Here is a 21,060-nt window from a genome sequence, read left to right on the forward strand (position 1 = left end):
AAATGTCATAGCTGAGATGTATTTTATTAATTCCAAAGTCAAATTATTGGGCCAGGAATATAGCTCAGCAGCACAGTGCCTGCCTGGCAAGCTCAAGCTCCTGAGTTCGATCCAGGGTACCAAAAAAAAAAAATTATTTTTTACTGTGTATCATTCCATTCTGTTCATACCTCTTGTACCTATACCAGAAATAGATATTCAAAAGCTGCTAATCCAAAACACATTTTAGGACAATTCAATCAGTCTCTTTAAGGAACTTCAAGGTAAACATGATGTCCCCTCCAAGACAGATTCATTCTTAACAGAATAAAAGTTACTGAATTTGTATTCAATAAAAAAAGAAATATCTATAAAATTTAAACTAACAGGTATTTATTCTGCATGATCTTTAGCTAAATTTTTCAAGATATATTTCAAGGGATATTATAATCAGACATCAACAATGGTAAATTCTCATCCATATGAAAGCCTATGAAAAATTTAATAATTTAAGTTGACGAGCTTTACTGGAATACCTTCTACATACAAAATGCAGTATGGGGATAAAATGCCAACACAGCCTATCCTTTTAGGACATCATAGACATATTATAGATATGTTTCTACAGATATGGAGCTTATTCATCTGAGGCTTAGTCATTCTGGAGTTTAAGATGATACCACAGTCTGTTTGGCATCCACCCTAAATGAAAAACAGTCTGTCTGTTCATGTATTACCAAGATCAGTGTCTCAACTCTGAAACACAGAGATCTTCCCTGGGTGAATTGTTACCCTCACGTAAAGTAGTACTTAAGACTTTTAAAATACATTAGAATTTGTTCACTTTGAAGAATAATTTCTAGATGTACTATGAGACACAGTTGGTCCTGACAAAAATACACACAAAGCTATCTATCACAAGTGCAATATCACATTATGGTGATAGGTATAAACTAATTCAGAATATCAAATTGAGGAATTTGGCCTTCAGTTCATTTGTTCATTCAGTCATTTATTGCATACCTGTCACATACCTGCCGCTATGCTGTGCACTAGCAACACAGTGATGATTAAGACAAAGAGGGTTCTTGCCTGCAGGGTACTTAAACCTGGCAGGGGCTTTAAAGCAACAATCAAGTAATTACTCAATTAAGATACTCTGTGCCCACTCTCAACTAATTATCCATTCTGCTGGCTTCCAGTGTGATGTCTATAGCTATGGACTGAACAACTCCTCGAAGCCTACCCATAACTGGATCCTCAGCAATGCATAGATTAGCAGCAATGTGTAGAAAGAAATATCACAATTATTAGCCTTAGGATTTTTCAGGAAAAACCAACCAAGTGTTAATGCTCAAATTTGCTGATGGTGTCAAAAGTTAAACAACTCAGAGTCCAAAATGAACAACTCACTGTATATAGGGGGAGGAGAGGAAATGACATGAGTGTTTCAGACCTTAATCCTAAGTCAGACCATAAATCATCAACTTTTCCTAACTATAATAATTGCTTCCTCCATAATTAAGTTTTATGACATCATCAAAAAGCTTGTACCAAATTTTGTTTAGATATAAAATGATTTAACAGGCTACTTTATTAGTTTTCTAATATTTTATATAGGAAAAATTCTAAGACCATATATAAAGGAAACAGTTATATTAACTTTTATATTTTTAAAATTCTTTACCATTATTAAAAACCATCTCCTTAATGAAGATTTGGAAGACTTTTAATGTCTCAAGGAATACTTTAATATTATTTTATTTTTTAAAGATCTGGTTTTAATCCCACATGCTTTTTTAGTTTTCTTTATAGTCCTTCTGCAATAAGCAAAAATTGTTCAACATTCTCTGTGCTTTGCTTAAATAAAAAAAATTAATGCAAATGAATAACATTGACTTGTGTATTTTCCTTCAGAACATCTGTCAAGCATAAAACATGACTCTATTCTTACATTTATATGTACATAAACTAACCATAACAGTCTCTATTTATCTTACACTTTACCTTTTTATCTCTTCTGTCCTTGAAACACACGCTCCCCGCTCCTGTCTCTCCCACTACTCATCCTTCCTCCCTCCTTCTGTCCTTTTAATTCTCTTCCCTTTAACTATATTCAGGACATTGCCTGTCCCATTCAGTGTCAAATTTACCAAATTCTTCATTTAATTTCTTTCATATTCTGTTCTGTTTCTAGTTTGGATTCTGTTCTGATTACTCTACCATAAATGTAACCTTAAGTCGCCACTGATTTCCGTGCTTAGACAAGCCCAATGTGCTTTGTCATTTCTCGTTCTCAAGGAGCTCTGCCACATGATATTGCTGACCACCTCCTTTTTGAACACTTGTCCCTTGACCTCCGTGTTTTAACATAAAACAATTTGATTTTTTTTCTTCATCTCTACTATACTCTTCCAGTTCTCCTTCAATTTCTCCTTGTGTTTCCCTGTTGATTGTCATTCCTCCCACAGTATACCTTAGGTAGTAGGTGGCTTGGTTTTCCAAAGGTTTTTGTCTTGGTCTTGTTCTCTTTGGAAAATAAATTCAAAGAAATATAAAACATGTTTTGAACAGAGAGATCAATGGCATTAAATTCCAAGTTGATGTCTTTAAGAAATTTAGATATAAAAGTTTTAGCAAGGCAATATACATGAATTAATAGGAACACAGGCTCTGGAGCCAGACTTTCTAGGTTAAATTCTGACTCTGTCATTTTCAAATTATATCATACCAGACCTTTTCCTCCATCATGCCTTCATGATACCAATTCTGCCTTGGAGCAAGCCAACCATGGACTGAAACTATTACTTTAGAAGTCCATTAAAAGTTACTATTTGAAATGAATGGTTAATGATTACAATTTTTTATGTTCTGATTGTGCATGCTTGTGTCTGGTGGTCTGAGCAACTGATTTAAAGGTAACAATATGCAATGGAATTACAATGGTGAACTCCTACCATCTTGTCTAGTGAAACTCTGTATTATCTCTGTTTCACTGAAGAATTATTTTCTTATTCCCTATAACGGTTCGAGCAGTCTTTCATTCTAACATCTGGTAATCTGAGCAATGTAGTTGAGGATAGCGATATGTAACATAACAACCACTGTTGATTTGTATTATTTTGTCTTGAGACTCTGTATCACTTTGAATGTTCTTGCTTTCATTTGTTTGTGATACTGGTATGCTGCTACTGTTCTATTTCTTTGTTTGTTTGTTTCTCATTTAGTACTCTCTTTAAAATAAAAAAAAAGTTACTATTCCAAGAAAATTCATGAAAGTTTTGGTAGGAGCTACAGAATTTACTACTTATAGACATAGGCAAGCAGACCCGCTCCAGGCATACAGCATCCCTGGCACGTGCCATGCTGGATGTATGGCACCCCCAATATGAGCAAGTAGGTCCATGCCAGGACCTGGATATCTCCCAATGTGAACAAGTAGGAGCTCACCAGACCCACAGCACCCCCAACACACACACACACACACAAAGGGCATGACTCAAAGGCCAACTCCCAGCTAGCTCTATGGCTCGCTTTCCCCTGGATTCGGGGCAGCATAGACAGACTAACCAATGACCTGATCCTGGACAAGGACCATACCTGGGAATAGAAAGGAGCAAACAGGGGGCTGGGGATTTAGCTCAGCGGCAAAAGCGCCTGCCTGGCAAGCGCAAGGTCGTGAGTTCGGTTCCCGGTACCGGAGAAAAACCAAAAAAAAAAAAGAAAGGAGCACACATCCTGCGATTCTCAAAATCAAGTCCAATAGTCCCCACCCTGCAGCCTTCACCCTGATTGAAAATAATCTACCAAAGGGAGCAAGAACATATACTGGTTTGGTAACCACAGTCTGGGGTAAATGAACAGAAAGGCCTCTGGTGCAGGAGGGCACCTCCAAAATCTATTGGCCCTAAAGCTAGGTAGATAGCATCATGACTCCTTGATCCCAAAACTGCACATCTTTGAAAGAAACCATTCACTCAAAAAGAGGAACTTTTCTTTGACTCAATCTTTTTTGATTTTTCAATTTTTTAGGATTTTTATTTCTCTTTCATTGGTTTTTTTTGGGGGTTGGGGTTTTTTCTCATTTTACCCCCTCTTTTTACTTTTTTCTCTCCCTTTATCTTTTCCCCTTTCAACTTTTTTCTCTTCCTTCCTATCTTTCATTTACTGTATTTTGATCTATTTATCTTTTTCCTTTTTCTTGTTCATTCTTTTCTTGACCGTTCTCTTTCCTTTCACTCCAACTTTTATCTTCCCCTTTTCATACCTCATTAATTTTTCAAATTTTGCTTTTTTTATTCTCCAGTTCCCTTGTCCCTCTACCTTTACTAGTACAACTACTAAGTTTCTTAATAGCTAGATAGCCAGTTAACTGTGTGTTATTGCTATTGCATACTGTTCTATGTTAGTAGAGGTAAAGCTGTCCCATTTAGTGGATATTTAATCTAAGTTAATAGTAGGTCAATATTTCTTTTGTCTTAATGTACATACTATAATTATAGATCTCTCTTCTATGGGTAAGGGTGATATATTGTTGGTTATATTTGATGTTATAATTGATGGTGATTTTATTACTATAACCAAGGTAACATAGGTGTTACTATTAAATCGTTTTCTTGGGATTCCAATATTTGGATTGCCTTGGGGTCATAAAAATACTATGGCCTATTCCTTGACAACTGGGGCCAAATATACTGCAACCTCCATCTCAAGTAAAGGGAGGTGGTTGGATCCTGGGACAGAAGCAAAGGCCAGTGTTGGCCATGCCTACAGAAGACAATGAAAAGTAGACATTAACTAAAAGTAGAAGTTTCCTCATACTAGAAAAAGCTCTCCAGTATAGTCAACCATCAATCCTCAACATAAAAACAAACAACAGAAACATGAGAGGAGAAGTCAACAAAATGCTTCTCAAAACCCACAACTCTCCCTAAGCTAATCCATGGGGCATCACAGAAGAGGGAAGCAAAAGCCACACACCCAAATTATTCATCATTATATCAGTGGAGACAATAAAACAGATCAAAAAGATATTTGGCAAGCTCACAGACAATATAAATAAATAGATACTGGGCCAAATGAACAAAATGATCAACAAGTCTACAGAAGACGCTAATAAAAAGCTAGGAGAGCTAAACAAAATGATGTGAAACAGGAACAAGAAGCACAGCGAAGAATTAAGAGTCCATAAAAACCCTCCCAATAGAAATGCAGGAGATTGAAAATTCTGTCAAAAGCATGGGAATGAGCAGTGATGGGAATAGACCTTTTGTAAACATCTGGAAAAAATAACATCACCAGTCCTTTTTGCAATAATCACAGTATTTCCCATAGCTGGTCCAAAGTTTCAAGATTCTGACTCATCTTGCTTGAATGTGCATGGGCACTAGACATCATCCCTTGTCCAAGAGGAAAAGGCAGTTAGGAGTAACAATAATCTATTCAAAAATGCTTCACCCAAGTATTAATGAAATGAGATGGGAGGGAGTACCACTAAGTTCTACCTATTGACATAGAAAAGTTGTTAAACATTTCAGCTAAGTGATTTGTTCAATTCTAAAACTTAGATTTAGAGACAAGAAATAAAGCTGATATATTTCTGGCTAATGCAACCATAAAATACAAAAGAGAGGTAGGTCACTGCTAATTAAATTTTCTGCTTGATTCAGCATTACTTATGTCACTTTTTGGATCAGTGCAAAAGATTCAAATGTCTTTAAGCAAAACAACATAAAAATACCCTTTACTGATCATGAAAAACCAAGAACTTGTATCTCTGTGACCTCTCTCAATGAAACATACCTAAAGTGGTTCTGTTCCTAATATGCACTGAGTGGCAGGCACCGTGCTGAGTGTCACGGGAGGTAATACAAAAGCATCTGACACATCCTACCTTTAAAAGGTGTGTAATATAGGTAAGATGAGCCTTTTAGATCAAACAATTAGGAACCAATATAAGAAATAACTTTTTAAAATAATGTAACACATTGTCCACCACAAGCATTTTCTCACAAGAGTAGCCCAGGCTCTCCCTCTGTGTAAAGGTGCTGGCTTACAAAGCAAGGCTACACACTTAATGAACTCAGCCCTGTTTCCCTCATCACATGTGAATGGGCCGTGGATCATGAGCCAAGACGGCCCTAGCAGTTTTTCCTACAAGATAATGACCAACTATCCAATTAGATCCTTTTTCTGCTTAGAGAGCTTTAATCAGCAATGTGTGAAAAAGACTAAAGTGGATTACTGGAGCTGCTGTTGAATCAGGAGTGACAAGTTATTATTTCAACTCTCCGTAAGGACGAGTGCACATTCCCATTCACACAGCACAGCCACAGAGTCACTACTGAGCTGCTGAGCCTGTTTCCCGTGCTTCTTCAATTCTCACATATCTCACAGCAAGTTCCTCTTACTTAGGATTTTCCTTACAATCCACAGCATATATATGGTGTGCTAGTAAATATTTTATAAGTGACCAAGAAGTGAAATACTCAGATATGGTACTAATATCTAGAATACATAAAACACATGAAAAGAAAGGGAGGGAGAAATATGTCTGAATCAGGTATATAACTGTAGCTTAGGTTTTCCTCTTACAAATTACCCACATATTTGAAACAGATAAAGAGACACTTTAAAGTGTTTACTTTTGATGTGAGGGATAGGTACTGAAAATAGAAAATATTATAAAATAAAGTGTTCTAAAAGCAGACATTTATCTCATTTGAAAAGTATCAAATGAGTGGGAATAAAAAGGCTATGACATTCAGGCCAAACAAAGCAAAAAGAACTTGTTTTTACGGTAAACTCCCTCAAGGAGATTTTAAAAACCGTTACCTAAATATCACTGAATGAGAAAGAAGCTACTAAGGATGGCATTTCAATGTTTATTGGAATAACAGATAAACTAGTATTATTTCCCAAGCCTTCTCAATGTTTTCTTTTCTCTCTCTTTGGAATCAGTTTCTTACCTAATTTTACTTGAGCTTTCCTGTGTATTTGTTTCTGTCCCATGCTCTCAGATTCATTTTGTTATGTTCTTTAACTTCTCCCTCCCTAAACAGGCTATCATACAAACTCATGAAGAAAAATCAAAAGCAAAACTTATTTAGATTATTTCTTACCTATATATCAATTATAACATATTCAAAATGACTTGGAAGTTTGAAAAAAAGTTATTCTCCATTCCTATACTATCCAAATCATACTAAAATACCTCGAATTCAATGGAGAGAGAATAGGGTACTGTGCTGGAGTTAAAAACTCTTAACAGAAAGTCAAAAGAACAGAAAACCTTTTGAGCTTTTGTCAGGGCTTCTGGAATCACAAGCATTCTCTCTTGCTGACCTATAACAGGAACTCAGTAGTCATCTAACAGTATGTCTGCATTAGAGAAAATAATGTCAGCGGCTCAAATGTAATGAGTTTTAAAGGGTACAGGAATGTGTGATATGAAAGCGAGTAAGTTCAGAACATAGCTGGTTTATTAAATAATGGTACACTTATCATCAGTGGCTACTTTCAATTTTCAGATACTAAAATAAAAAATTTTATTACAGTATGTTCAATTATAAAAGAAAACAATATGACTTGCTTATTGAGAGCTTCTGTTATACATATCTGGTTCATGCTAAGCTGAAACTTGGGGTTTCAAATGCTCTGAACTTCCAGTGCAATAACTTCTGTCAATGAAATTAAGAACCTAATTGAGAGAAAAATTCTATATTCCCTGGCACAAGAAATAATACCACTTGCTTTTTGATGAAACTGTTAGGAGAGTATTTCACATTGGAAGACAGAAGAAAAGACCAAGCATGAGACTGAGCATGAGGTAATTCATTACTTCTTTCATTTTCATTTTAGTGAAAGCAGAAAAAACAATCCAGGTATTTAAGAACCAAATTCCTGTCTCATGACATAGTTTATAATCACTGCAGTAAAATTAGCTTCCTTTTCCCTACTGTTAAAACATGAAAAAGGATGTTGCCTAGTAATGACTATTATCTAATTAAGTCCAGGTTTATCCTTACTCTTCCTTGATATAAAATGCCAAAAAGTGATAAATCAGTAATTAGGAAATGAAAGATGCAACCAGAATGTGCACGTGCGCATGTGCAACAGAGAGAAAGAGAGAAAGAGAGAGAGAATCTTAACAGTCTGCCTGAACACCAAAGGGTACGAAGACGAATCAGTACTTATCCAAGAGCATTTTAAACAGTAAACTGAGTAGAAATAGCTTTTTAGAAGTGCAATTCATATAGTTTTTTTAAAGAGTATCTTTCATCCTTTTTATTAAAATACAGTCTCTGTAAAGGTAGGACTATTTTCTCTATCCAAAAATACTTGTTCTCTTTCCAGAAAAACATTACTAACCATGACTTCAATCCACAGCTTGATAACTGCTGCTTCTCCTATACATTATACTGTTTTGATCAAATAATGAAGTATCCTGAACTATTTTTTTAAAAAGTAGGAAAAGCTATTTGGCTATTTCAGTGTTAAAAGAATACTATTCTGCAATAACTTCCATAACACACATTTCAACACATTTGTTTTAACAGGCAACAGTTATTTACATAGTACTGAGTCCTATCTCCTTCTGTTCGTTTTTAGACAGGGTCTCACAATGTACTTCAGGCTGGCCTTAAACTCTTTAGGCAGCCCAGGCTTGCCTCAAACTTGTGGTGATTCTCCTGTCTCAGCCTTGTGAGTGCTGGGATTACAAGCGCCACCACACCTGCCTAGGATCTCATTTTTAAAAGTTTACCCCACCCCCAAACATGATTATGTCAAAAGTAAAGCAAAAACCTGGTTCTCATTGGACAATACAATTGAAGACTTGCTGCAACCCTATTCTCAGCTGCTCCCTTGCTGCTAAAAAGGATCTCTGAGGGGCTGGGGATTTAGCTCAGTGGCACAGCGCCTGCCTGGCAAGCGCTACGTCATCAGTTCAATTCCTGGTACCGGAAAAAAACCAAAACCAAAAAAAAAAAAGGAACTTTGAGGTTGGTGTGGTATACAAATATACCAATTGTCTCAGAAAAAAAGATGAGCACAAGGACTCTAAAAATGCAGATCATGAGATGCCATAGCTAAAGTACTCCAAATCTCTTACTATATTTAATTAATAATTGAAAATATAGAAACAGTCAAGTGCCAAAATTCTCCAGTCGTTAAATCTTGAGCTGCCACATAGTTATAGTTTAGGAAAGGAATTAACTAGTTAACTGAGAATTTCAGTGATAATGAGTGGTAACAGTAATCAGACAATGAGGTACTTATTCTATTGTCAGTGTATACTTATTTCTAGTCACATTTCCTTTACATTTTTTTTTTAAGAAAAGGCTTAGGATACAAGACCCTGAGGAATTCTAACTTCTTTACGTGCTCCTGGTTTAACATACAGCACTGAAACAGAGATATTCACATGGCAATTCTATGAAGAATACATTGTCATTTTATAAAAAAGAAGATGGAATGTAAATAGCTCTGCATTTTTCCACTTAGTCTAACACTGTAACAATCTAAAGTGCTAGTATAAACATTTACGTCTGCATGACCTAACTGACATTCTTCACCAACAAAGGTAAATGTTTGATGAAGAAGACAGGAAAGAAGAATAAAGAATCTTAGCAAGTTAGATCAATATACTACATTAATGTATTAATCAGCCCATGATTCATCTTAAATTTATATTTCAGAAGTTTCTTTCTCAACTACAAAATGGAAATTGCTTTTTTTAAAGCCTAAATTGGAAATTTTTATATTTTTACTTTTCATTTGGTTATAAAGAATATAACTATAGAAACGACAAAGAATAAACATCAAGACGTAATTTATATTTTCTAAATATAGTCATAGCCTGACATCAATTCCATGTTCACAGTCGTAATGCTGAGTAGCTCAAAGTCAAGCAAGTATTACAGCACTTAAACTTCCAGTCACTAAGTGTATTTCCTATTGCTTCCTATCTCTCACACTTTTGTAGCTTCTACAGAAGGCAGCCCAATGCCTTATACACATCAGGCACTCAGAAATATTTGCTTTATTCTTTCAAAATAATCTTACCCTTCGAAATGACACAACATAAAATGTGTCCCCTCTTCTGCGAATAGCTTCAAAGAAGTCTTGATAACTTCCGGGTGGAGCATAATATACTTGTAACTCATTCCCCGAGTTCCTACTAAAGCAAGAAAAAGGCCAAGTGTCATTACTAAGAAGTTCTAGTTCTCCCAAAATTCTTCCCATTCTAAGGTTAGGTCTGAATTATAAAAATCTCTTTCAACCAGCAATTTGGCAATTATCTTTATTTTTAAAATCATTTAATTATTTCTTTCACTGACACATTAAAAATTATATGTATTTATGGGGTACCATATGATGCTTCAATACATGTGTATATCGTATAATATTTAACTCAGAGTAAGCATCCTTATCTACTCACTTATCATTTATTAAAATCAAAAACACTTAAAATATGCAGTAGATAATCATTATGTGTGGTGACCCAACTGTGCAAGGGGAAACCAGAACTTACTTCTATTAAACTGTAACTGAAAACCCGCTGACCAACCTTTCCCCACCATTCCCTCCCCACCACTCTCCCCAGCCCTGGCAACCACTAGTCTGCTCTCCATGAGATCAACTCTTTTAGATGCCACATATGAAAGAGAACATGTGCTATTTGTTTTTCTGTGCCTGATATACATTCTCCAGTTCCAGTCCTGACACAAATGACAGGTTTTCATCCTTCTTATGGCTGAATAATAGTCCATTGTGTGTGATACACACACACACACACACACACACACACACACACACACACACTTTCTCCATCTATTCCTCAGGTTGAGGGACACTTAGATTGTTTCCATTTCTTGGTTACTGTAAATAGGGACTCAATAAATATGCAAGTGCACATGTCTGGCAGTAAGTTTTTAAATAACATTTTAGCCCAAGAGTAAGGATATTTATAGGATCTAATTTGCTACAACCAAAATTCTCATTTCTAAATCAAGATTCTAAAATGTAATAGTCAAGTACATTGCAAAACATGTAAAAGTTATAAAATATTTAGAAATAAAAATTTCTGCATATGTTTATATGATTTTTAAATGTTCGTAATAAAATCTAATTCTGGGAAAAATTTATTTTTCACCACTCTGTCAGATATGTGAAGGCAAGGTTGCCTCTGAGGATATGTGGACAGTGGAGAAAAGCTTAGGGGTTGAAAACTGGCTTTGAACTCCTGTTCCACTCCACTCCTCAAGAAAGTACTCTAAAAGACAGCAACCTCTCTGAGGAAACTCAGTTTCCTCCTCAACAAAATAAGTGTATCCACATAAGACTTGCAGAATTGTTATTGGGGTCAGAGATGTTATATGGTAAAGTATTACTCCGCAACTGTTAGCAACTGATACGAAAAAAGCCAGTAGGTGCCTTGATAAATACTTTTTTTTTTTTTTTTTTTTTGGTTTTTCTCCGGTACCGGGAACCAAACTCATGACCTTGCGCTTGCCAGGCAGGCACTTTTGCCGCTGAGCTAAATCCCCAGCCCGCCTTGATAAATACTAACGAAACTAAAATGAAGATGAACTCAAGTGATACAAATATACTCCTTAAAGTTTTATCTGTTAGTGTTGAGCACAATAAACCAACATCCAGAAGAATTAAAAAGATCAAATTTCATTTCTTTCCAAAGAGAAAATGTTTATGTATCAATAAAACATGATTAACTTAAAAGATGAAAAGATCAGCTTAAAAGGAAATGATAAATGAGTCTGAAACCTTCCTTTGACGTAATCCTGTTTCCTCACTGGACCATTTCTCACTCTTGTAGTTTGGATATATAGTTAGTACTTATTATTCGTGGTAGTTGTGTTCCACACACATTTGTGCATGCTTGAAAATTACCACAAAAATGGAAAGCATTGATTTCAGGGTTACAAATACATTTGAGCAGGTAAGCAGATTAGCAAATACAGAATCTGTGAATAAGATCTGGATCCATGAATGAGGACTAACTGTAAATCACTAAAAACACTTTTTGTTTTGTTTTGGTTTTTTTCTGGTACCCAGAATCGAACTCATGACCTTGTGCTTGCCAGGCAGGCACTGTGCCACTGAGCTAAATCCCCAGCCTCTAAAAACACTTTTGACTAATGAACAAACACTATTCCATCATAATCACACATCAAAAATGGATATATATATTTTTAAAAATAAATATATAGTAGTTGAATTCTGGGTAGTAGAGAATTGTTAGTTATGACATAAATATATTTAAATTGCCCATTTCAAAAGGATACTATAATCTCAGGACTTCAAACTTTCATGATTACCAATATGCTGCTCATTGCCATTGAATTCTGAATAAATAAGATAGTGAATAAAACAGCTTTCAACTTACAGCTTTATATACACATACATTTTGCTCAGTGCCTAGAACACTATCTGGCACACAGTAGGCCCTCAGTAAATGCATATTAAGTTCATAGTACACAGTGGACTGTAAGTCTGTGGTAGAGCTATAAGATAGAACCTGAGCCTCTCCATTTGCACTTCTGAGATACTGTTGTTAAGGCTGCCACATCATCATTTACCATGTGAGACAGCACTTAATATGTGCCAAGAGCCATTCAAAGTGCTTGAAATATATTATCTAATTTAGCCATTACAGTAAGTCTACGCTGCCAGAATTGTGCCTATAACTACATTTCAATTACATTGCCCTGCTTGAATCACACAGCAAGTTATGTGGCACAGTAATGATTTGAATTCTGATAAACTTTAGAACTAGACTCAATCAGGACACTATTATTACTGCCCCCATTATCTTCCTTTTACTTGGATATGTCTTAGGGAAGACATTTAAACCCCTAAGTATTCTGGAGTCTTTCAAAATCTTTTTTTTTTTTTTTTGTCTTTGTGAGCCAGGGTCTCCCTATGCAGTTCAGGCTAGCCTTGAGCTCACTTTGTAGCCCAGGCTGGGCTCAAACTCACAATAATCCTCTTGCCTCAGCCTCCTGAGTGCTGGGATTACAGGCATGTGCCACCATACCCAGCAAAAATCTTAAGTAGTATTTTGTAGTAAAAAATAAATTTTAAGTCAACCAACTAGGGTCTGAATTCTGGTTCTACTGCTTGGTTCTATGACTGAAAATTACATCAGATTAATGATTTGCCCAGTTTTTTCATATACAAAATATACTTCAAATTATTATATAGATTTAAAGATAAACTAGATGTAAAGCACTCAGCAAAACACCTGGCAGAGAACAATCAAAAAACAGCATCCTCCTCTCCTAGCCTTAGGAAATTAGATGCAAATCAAGGAAAAGAGAGCTAAATTTATTTAAGATTTTCAACAAAATTATGACTCAACAGCACTCTGACTATGTACTTAAAGAATTTTGAAGACCTGATGTTTTGAAATAATTTAGCTTTACTCCAAGTACATATTCAAAATTAGCATATGCTATATGAAGTACATAACATAAAAATCATAGATAAGGTAAAAGCAAAGTGTAAATTTCAACTTTACTAAAATGTATGCTACTTTAAATTCTGCGGCCAAGACCTTCTATACTTTCTTACCTGATACTAGTGGTTTCTGTGTATTGAACAGCCATCAGCTGAGAATTTGAGCTCTGTTCCAGAGCACCCTGGAAGAGAAAAGAAAAAGCTTAATGCTGAATAAGCATATGAAGATCTTCCTATACTAACTCATCCTATTTTTTTATTTCTTAAACTTTTATTAAAGCATTCATATTGTTTTTTGTGGATATTGTGACATATTAAGTTCATGTAATTAAACACCAAGAAAGAAAGAAATTAGAACTCTTTAAGTAAAACTCTGGATTGGACATTCTTATGGCGTCTTAGGGAGATTAAGACATTTCAGGCACTTTTTATAAAGTCTAAAGACAGAACAAAAGTTTAGTCCAAGAACTACAAGCTTTATGACCAAGCTGTATAAGAATTACTGGACATATAACAATCTAAGTTTGTCTAAAATAATTGCTATCAGTGGCAAGTTCCTAAGAAGTATGAAAGGTCTAAAATGAAAAACTAGATTCCCATTGTTTATTGAGTTAAATATAAGTATCTTCATACTTAAATATACCTACAGACTAAATCTCATTAACGAGATCTCACCAATGACTCTTTTGGCAAAAAAACAGTTTAATCTAGAACCAATACTGTTTCAGATACATTATACTGCTTGTCTTTTATATAGCATGTGTTCTGGACTATGACATTTTATATTCTATGGAAGTTTATAAGCTGAGCTTCAGAAGAATTTTATAAGGGCATCAGAATTCAGGGGCATATTACTATTACTTCATTACAAAGTGTCCTGAATATTATCCAGTCAAACAGTGCCTTAAATAATTGTTTAGTCGCAAGACATCTGGCATTTGTTCATTATTGTGTCCATGTATCCATCTTCTTGCAATCAAAGTACCTTTGTTCAGTACATGCAGGAGGACTACAAAAGTGCATAACTGATTATCTTCAAGAAGCTCAGGCCAGGGATATAGCTCAGTGGCGTAAGTGCCTGCATAGCAAGCGCGATGTCATAAGTTCGACTCCCGGTACCACAAAAAAAAAAAAAGCTCAGTATTTAAATGAGAAAATTGATATATAAAAACAACACAACGTTATAAATGCTAAAACAGAAGCATATATGAAAAAAAGTTTAAGGGAAAAGAAAGAAAAATTTTATTTAAGAAAGAACAATTTTACTTGGTGGATGGAACATGAAGGGGTTCACTATCTGTTTTCCAACTTTTACCTCTGTAACAAGTCAAAGGTCTTGTTTTATGAAAATCAAATGTTGGTCTTATACATGGTACATGTTTAATAAATGCTTATTAAATGAAAATGGAAGACATACCAATAAATGAAAAGAAAAAGAGAAACAAAATACTACTTATTGACATGGTTATCAAGCAAGTAGTAAATAAGACCAAAACTGAATTATACCACATTGATAAATATAAGGTTTAAAATGAACAACTGAAATCACTGGTGAATTTTAAATGATTTCTGGTGCTTTGGCACATAGGAAATTAGTGCAGAACTGTGAAAGAAGCCAGATTTCTTTCCTTACTCTTAAAAATGAGTGGGTAGGTTTTAAGGAAAATTGACTTACGACACATCAGGCAAAAAGAAATTAGACATGCCATTTACCAATATAAGAGTTACACCAATTAACAATGGAAATTTTGAAAAACTGGATTTTCACTTTTAGCCACATAGATTTAGCAAAAGGTGATAGCAAAAATATGAGGTAGATATTTATACAAAAAGGAGGATGTTAAAAATCTCTGGTTATGTTGTAGATTTGTCTACTTTTCCCTTTGATTTTTGTCTACTTTTCCCTTTGGTTCAGTCATTTTTTGTTTTGTGCATTTCAAAGCTTTGTTATTAGGAATTACTATGTTTTTTTGATGAATACTCCTTTTATCATTATGAAATTTCTTTCCTTGTATGTTATAATAACCTTTATTTAGAAGTCTACTTTATGTGATTAATATAAACATTTTTCTAATGCTTATACTTGTACAGTATATACATTCTTATTGCTTTATTTTCTGTCTATATCTTTACATTTAAAATGTAATTTCTTATAAACTACAGATAGTTGGATCTTTCTTTTTTAAAAAACTACTCTGACAACCTCTGCCTCTTAATTGAGGTTTTAGCCCATTGAATTTAATTATTAATATAACCAGATCTAAATCTACTATCTTGGCATATATTTTCCTATGTATTCTATTTGGTTTTTGTTTCTCTTTTCCTGCCTTTTTTTAACCGCTGTTTTTGTGTTCTATTTTACTTGTATTGCCATTTTTAGCTCTACAGTGCAACCCCCCCACCACATGGTTTTGCTGACCATGGTTTCAGTTACTCATAGTCATCTGTGGCCCAAAAATATCAAATGGAAAATTCCAGAAATACATAATTCATAAGGTTTAAATTGTGTGCTATCCTGAGCAGTCCAATGAAATTTCTAACCATCCTGTTCTATCCCGCCTGGAACATGAATCATGCCCTTCTCTAGCGTATCCACACCATGAACACTGCTTGCTTATTGCTGCTTAGTCACATCAGCTGACATGATATCATAGCACTTCTGTTAAGGTAGCCCTCATTTTACTTAATAAGGGCCCCAAGCATAAGAGTAGGGATTCTTGCAGTTTTATTACAGTATACGGTTGTAACTGTTCTACATTATTATTGTTGTTAATCTCATATTGCGCTTAGTTAACCTTTACCATAGGTTTGTAGAACATATCTATGTACAGGGAAAACCTAATATATATATATAAGGTTTGGTACTATCCACTTTAAGTTAATTACAGTGCACCTTAAAATATTACTTGAGCAATATAAGAACTTAGCAGTATATTTCTACTTCTCTCTCCTACCCTTTGTGTCCTTCTATCTAATCTATAAACTCCAAACTAATTGTTTTATTACTGCTTTAAAAATATAACAGTCTTTGAAAGGAATATATACAAATATAAAGTACAGACTTTTTAAAGACTTCATCTTTACCTAGATACCTATTCTAATGCCCTTCCTCACTAGTCTGTAATCTTCCTCTGCTAATCTGGGGTTCTAGCTGGTATCACTTTTCTTAGTCTAAACATTTTTGAAATTTCTTATACTTCAGGTCTTCTGCAAAACAATTCTCTTAGCTTTTATCTCTCTGAAAATACCTTTAATTTAGAAATAATAGAAATTTCAAAGAAATGTCAAATCACCAATTTTACAGAATATCTTATGAGAGTTTTGGATTCTTTTAGCATCCTGAAGAAGTAACCTTGGGGAAAAGGTTCAAAAGAAAAAAGAAGACAAAGGAGAGGATTAATAGGCTGTCTACACTGAAAGAATCGAAGGAATTCTTACATGCTTTAGAACTGACAACAGCATAAGCAGAATGATCCTGTTAGAAACTCTTCACTTGGGCCTGCAAATGTCCAAAAGGTAACTTAGCATCTCTACCTCCATTTTGTATGCGTCACCTTTGCTCTGAGTCACTCTATCTAGCCGTCACTTTGGAGTCCAGGAACATCAAGTCCGATTTACAAACACCTTACAGTGACAAAACTACTCCTTAGGCAACAGCAACTTTCTTATAACAGCCAACATGGCCCTGGCTGACCAATCCTGAGATAATAATCAGCCAGATCACCTTCTGACAAAGACTGTTTGACTATACATACTTCTGGTCCCTTTGTCTATATAATCAGGGAGCTTATGCCAGTACCGCTGAACACAGGGCAAAAGAAGCAAGCCCCTTGTCTTTCTAGTATAGCAATAATGATTCAAATTCTTCCCTACCCTCACTACTGTTCATCTCTGGACTGGCACCTTGAAACACGTGGCAGAACCTAGTCTGTTAGGGTCCTTCAAGCTGGGACTGGTAGTCCAAGACTCTGGCAACAATACTTGTCTTTCTTTTAACTAACCAAGAACTTTTTTACTTGGACAAATACAGATGCATCCTGTCGTTCCTTTTTTGGTAAAAGCTAAGACTCATATTTCTGACCATTATCCAAGCTTTCCCTACAGAAAGCTGAGATTCTCTCATTTCTGACCAGTATCCAAGCTCCCAAAATAGCAGAAAAGAGATAAGACTTTTGATTGAACTATAAATCTTTTCTAAATGAACAGAGACTATGAAATTAAAACAAAATTATTTTCCTTGCATTAGAATTCCTTCAAGATTTAAAAAAATACCCCATCCACAGAAAATACTCTATTCTTTTATCCAATGAACATGAAAGAATAACATGACAAATATATCCCAAGAAAAGCACAAATATCTTAAATGATATTTAAGAATTTTAATCTAATTTTTCATAAAGAGCATTACAGCAGCTGTGTGGGATTATCCACTGGCAATGACTATTCCTGCCTCCTGTGTCTTCTCCTATATCACAAAAGATGAAAGCATGAAAACTATACTATCTGAAGTCTTTTGTCACCAGCGTGGGGTTTTGGATATTATTTAGGCTCTGCCAATAAGATATGCTCGCTCCACCTGGGCATGGTGATGCATGCCTGTAATCCCAGCACTCTGAGAGGCTGAGGCAGGAGGATAGCAAGTTTGGGTGACTTAGTAAGACCCAGTCTAAAACTAAAAAATTTTTTTAGAAGCTGGGTATGAAGGCCCTGGGCTCAATCCCCAGTAACCCCTCCCTCACAAAAAAGATACTAAAGACGTGCTTGTTCCAGATTCTGAAAGTAGACAGGAGAGTCCATTTTCCCTCTGGCTATCATGGCAGCTGATGTGTGAGATTGGGCAGACTAAAGTTTTTGCAGTCCAACTCTACATTCCAGTGTTAATAAGGTTCCATAGCAGTTAAAAGTTCATGTCTCTGGATATCCTTTTAATATATTTTTGACCATATCACGTGTTGCTTCCAACTAGTCAACAAATGATCAACTAGTTAACATGTTTCCACTAGCATATAAACATGCAAACCTCGTCAAATATTTTCCACCCCAAAATAAAACTCTCTTGATCTCTGGAGCTACTCTACTTCTCTATTCCCATATACCAAACCATCTGAATAATTTCCCCCACTTTCTCGTGCACAATGAGACAACTACAACATGTGTCTCATCACAACTGCAATGAGACAACTTTTGTCAAAGCTACCAACAAGTTCTAGTGATCTGCAAGTACAAGTTCAAGTGATCTGCAATCTCTAGTTATAGAGATTTTGAGGCTGCTCTAACAGCCAGCCTTAATTACAGTATCTGGAACTTCTTCAGGGAAACTTTTTCTGACCACTTAATCTCAAATAGCCACTCATTTCTCACTTCAAATGCTAACCTTCCATAATGCTTTATTTATTTTTTTTTTAAGCAAACATCCCTAACTTTGTGTATGTGTATTTATTTACTTATTTATTCTTCACTCTCCCACTATACTGTCAGCTCCATGAAAGTAAGGACTTTATCACACTCACCACCATATTCTCAGGCCTAGAACAGTCCCTGGCTCATTATCATCACCAAGGGTAATTTTTCTGGGAGCTCCCAATCTGCCAGCTGCTAGTCTAAATGCTTCAGAAATAGTAACGAATATTTGATGAATGATGGAATGACTATAAATTATGCTTTATGACCAACATTAGGATAGGAGCTCTCCTGAAGAGTTCTAAGTAAATGCTGTCATTAAACCACAGTGGGTCATGTGCAAGTTCAAAAATGCCCTCCATGGATGCATCCTCACTTCCAAGCTGCCCCATGCTTCAACATGCTCTTACTGAAAAACTCTAAGAAGAGCTGAGATACATATAGTATTTATCAGATATATATATATATATATATATATATATATATATATATATATAATTTATTGTGCCAGGTATTTGTCAAAAACATTTGATAGAGAGACCTTTGCAGAGGAACTCCTGACTTGAAGCAAATTTGAAGTAGAAGGCAGGAAACAGAACATGGCTGAGCAGGAAACACTAGTGCTATAAAAACTAATTTAAGTGCCACAAAACCTAAGAGGAGGGCTTTAAGGACAGCTACATAAGAAGCAGCAAGAGACAACAGGAATTAGGTAAATCTTAAGCTTCCAAAATCTTCCAGGGAAGAGAGTAACTGATGGGGGAAGTCTCCCAACTGTGCCAGCCATTGTTTGAAAACAAGAAGAAACAGACCTGAAGAATACGGGTCTTCTGCTGATTGTTTGTCATTCTTCTTGACTTGGTCCTTTCTACTTCGTGTCTGTGAACCCAACCTCGAAGTTCATGATTTAACCTATAAAACAAACAATTAATTACACATATTTCACAGAAACAAATACGTCATCTCTTGGCTGGAAATAAATTTAATAATTCTGTAGGTTCCAAAGAGTTTTCCAAGGGCCTGATTAATCAATATTGCTTTTTGACTTGAAAAAGCTAAGACACTTAATCTTGTTTTTAATAAGGCAGGCATTTTTGTATATTAGCCTCTTCAATTATGAGTTCAAAATTCAAAGAAAAGCATAGTTAAATATCTGCTCAACATAAAATACTGGCTGCAAAAGTTTTTCCACCAAAATAATATTTCTTATATCTGCTCTTGAGCTATGTACAATATACACAAGCATCTGAGACACTACAGAAATACTAACAGGTCTTCACAGGTCTCCTACCAGCAAATGGATATGTTAAGACTTTTGAAAATCCCACTCTTTCTTTTTTTTTTTTAAAGAATAAAAGAAGGATAACATAATAATAGGGGGGACTTAGCAAATTACAGACAAAATGGTAGGAAATTATCAATGGTTACCATTTTACATATTATTGTCTACAAAATAGTTTCTCAGGAAAACAAATAGACAAATAATAGTGAGTTACAGACAAAAGAGGTAGGAGATTATCAAGAGTTGTTGTACTATACTTTGGTATCTTCAAAGTGGCTCCTAAAGAAAATAAACAGAGCTATACATGAGTGACCTATTGAAAAATCATTAACTATTCTCAATGGTTGTTGTAGGAAACACATAATAATAAACATACATTATGAAACAGGATAGGAACATTACAAACAACACAGTTATGGATAGATTAGTAGGAAAATATCAATGGCTGCTGTAATACATGGTGGTATCTTCAAAGTGGTTTCTCAGGAAGACAGAGATATGCAAGAAGGATCTAATAAGTAGTTACAGCCTAAGGGTTGTCAAAAATAGCATATTACCTCCTCACCAGTGACTCCTTTCACTGAGGTATGACGGCTGGAAGGAAGGCCAGGATTGAAAAGAAGGACCGAGAGACTTGCACCTGTGTCTAGCAACAGGCTGTTTTCTTGTTCCTCCATAGTCATGATTACCCGGGGCTCCTCAATGGAGATGACGGTCTGGCCAGAGGGAGAAGGCAGACCATGCCCCAAGCCCTCTCATTCCTGTTGGACTAACTGGTAGCATGGGTCTGAGCTCTGGGGCCTCCACCTCAGAGGGCAGACCGATCTCCAGTGGTCTCCTTTGCATCCAGGGCATGGCCCATGGGGCCTCTTAGGGCAGTTCCTCTTGAGGTGGCCTGGCTTTTGACAGTGGTAGCAGAT

General features: G+C 35.5%; 1 protein-coding gene across 1 annotated transcript in view; it reads right to left on the bottom strand.

Moving 5' to 3' along the window:
* Positions 1 to 21,060, bottom strand: part of Atf6 (activating transcription factor 6) — a 200,344-nt gene that overhangs the window by 92,365 nt on the left and 86,919 nt on the right. Inside the window, exons 13-15 of the mRNA XM_005398327.1 lie at positions 19,671 to 19,770; positions 13,573 to 13,640; positions 10,045 to 10,159 (exon numbers count right to left, since the gene is read on the bottom strand). Of these exons, the coding sequence (XP_005398384.1) occupies positions 10,045 to 10,159; positions 13,573 to 13,640; positions 19,671 to 19,770 (283 nt within the window). The remainder of the gene's footprint in view (positions 1 to 10,044; positions 10,160 to 13,572; positions 13,641 to 19,670; positions 19,771 to 21,060) is intronic.

Source organism: Chinchilla lanigera, unplaced genomic scaffold (assembly GCF_000276665.1).
Source record: "Chinchilla lanigera isolate Chin_1 unplaced genomic scaffold, ChiLan1.0 scaffold00061, whole genome shotgun sequence".
NCBI lineage: Eukaryota > Metazoa > Chordata > Mammalia > Rodentia > Chinchillidae > Chinchilla > Chinchilla lanigera.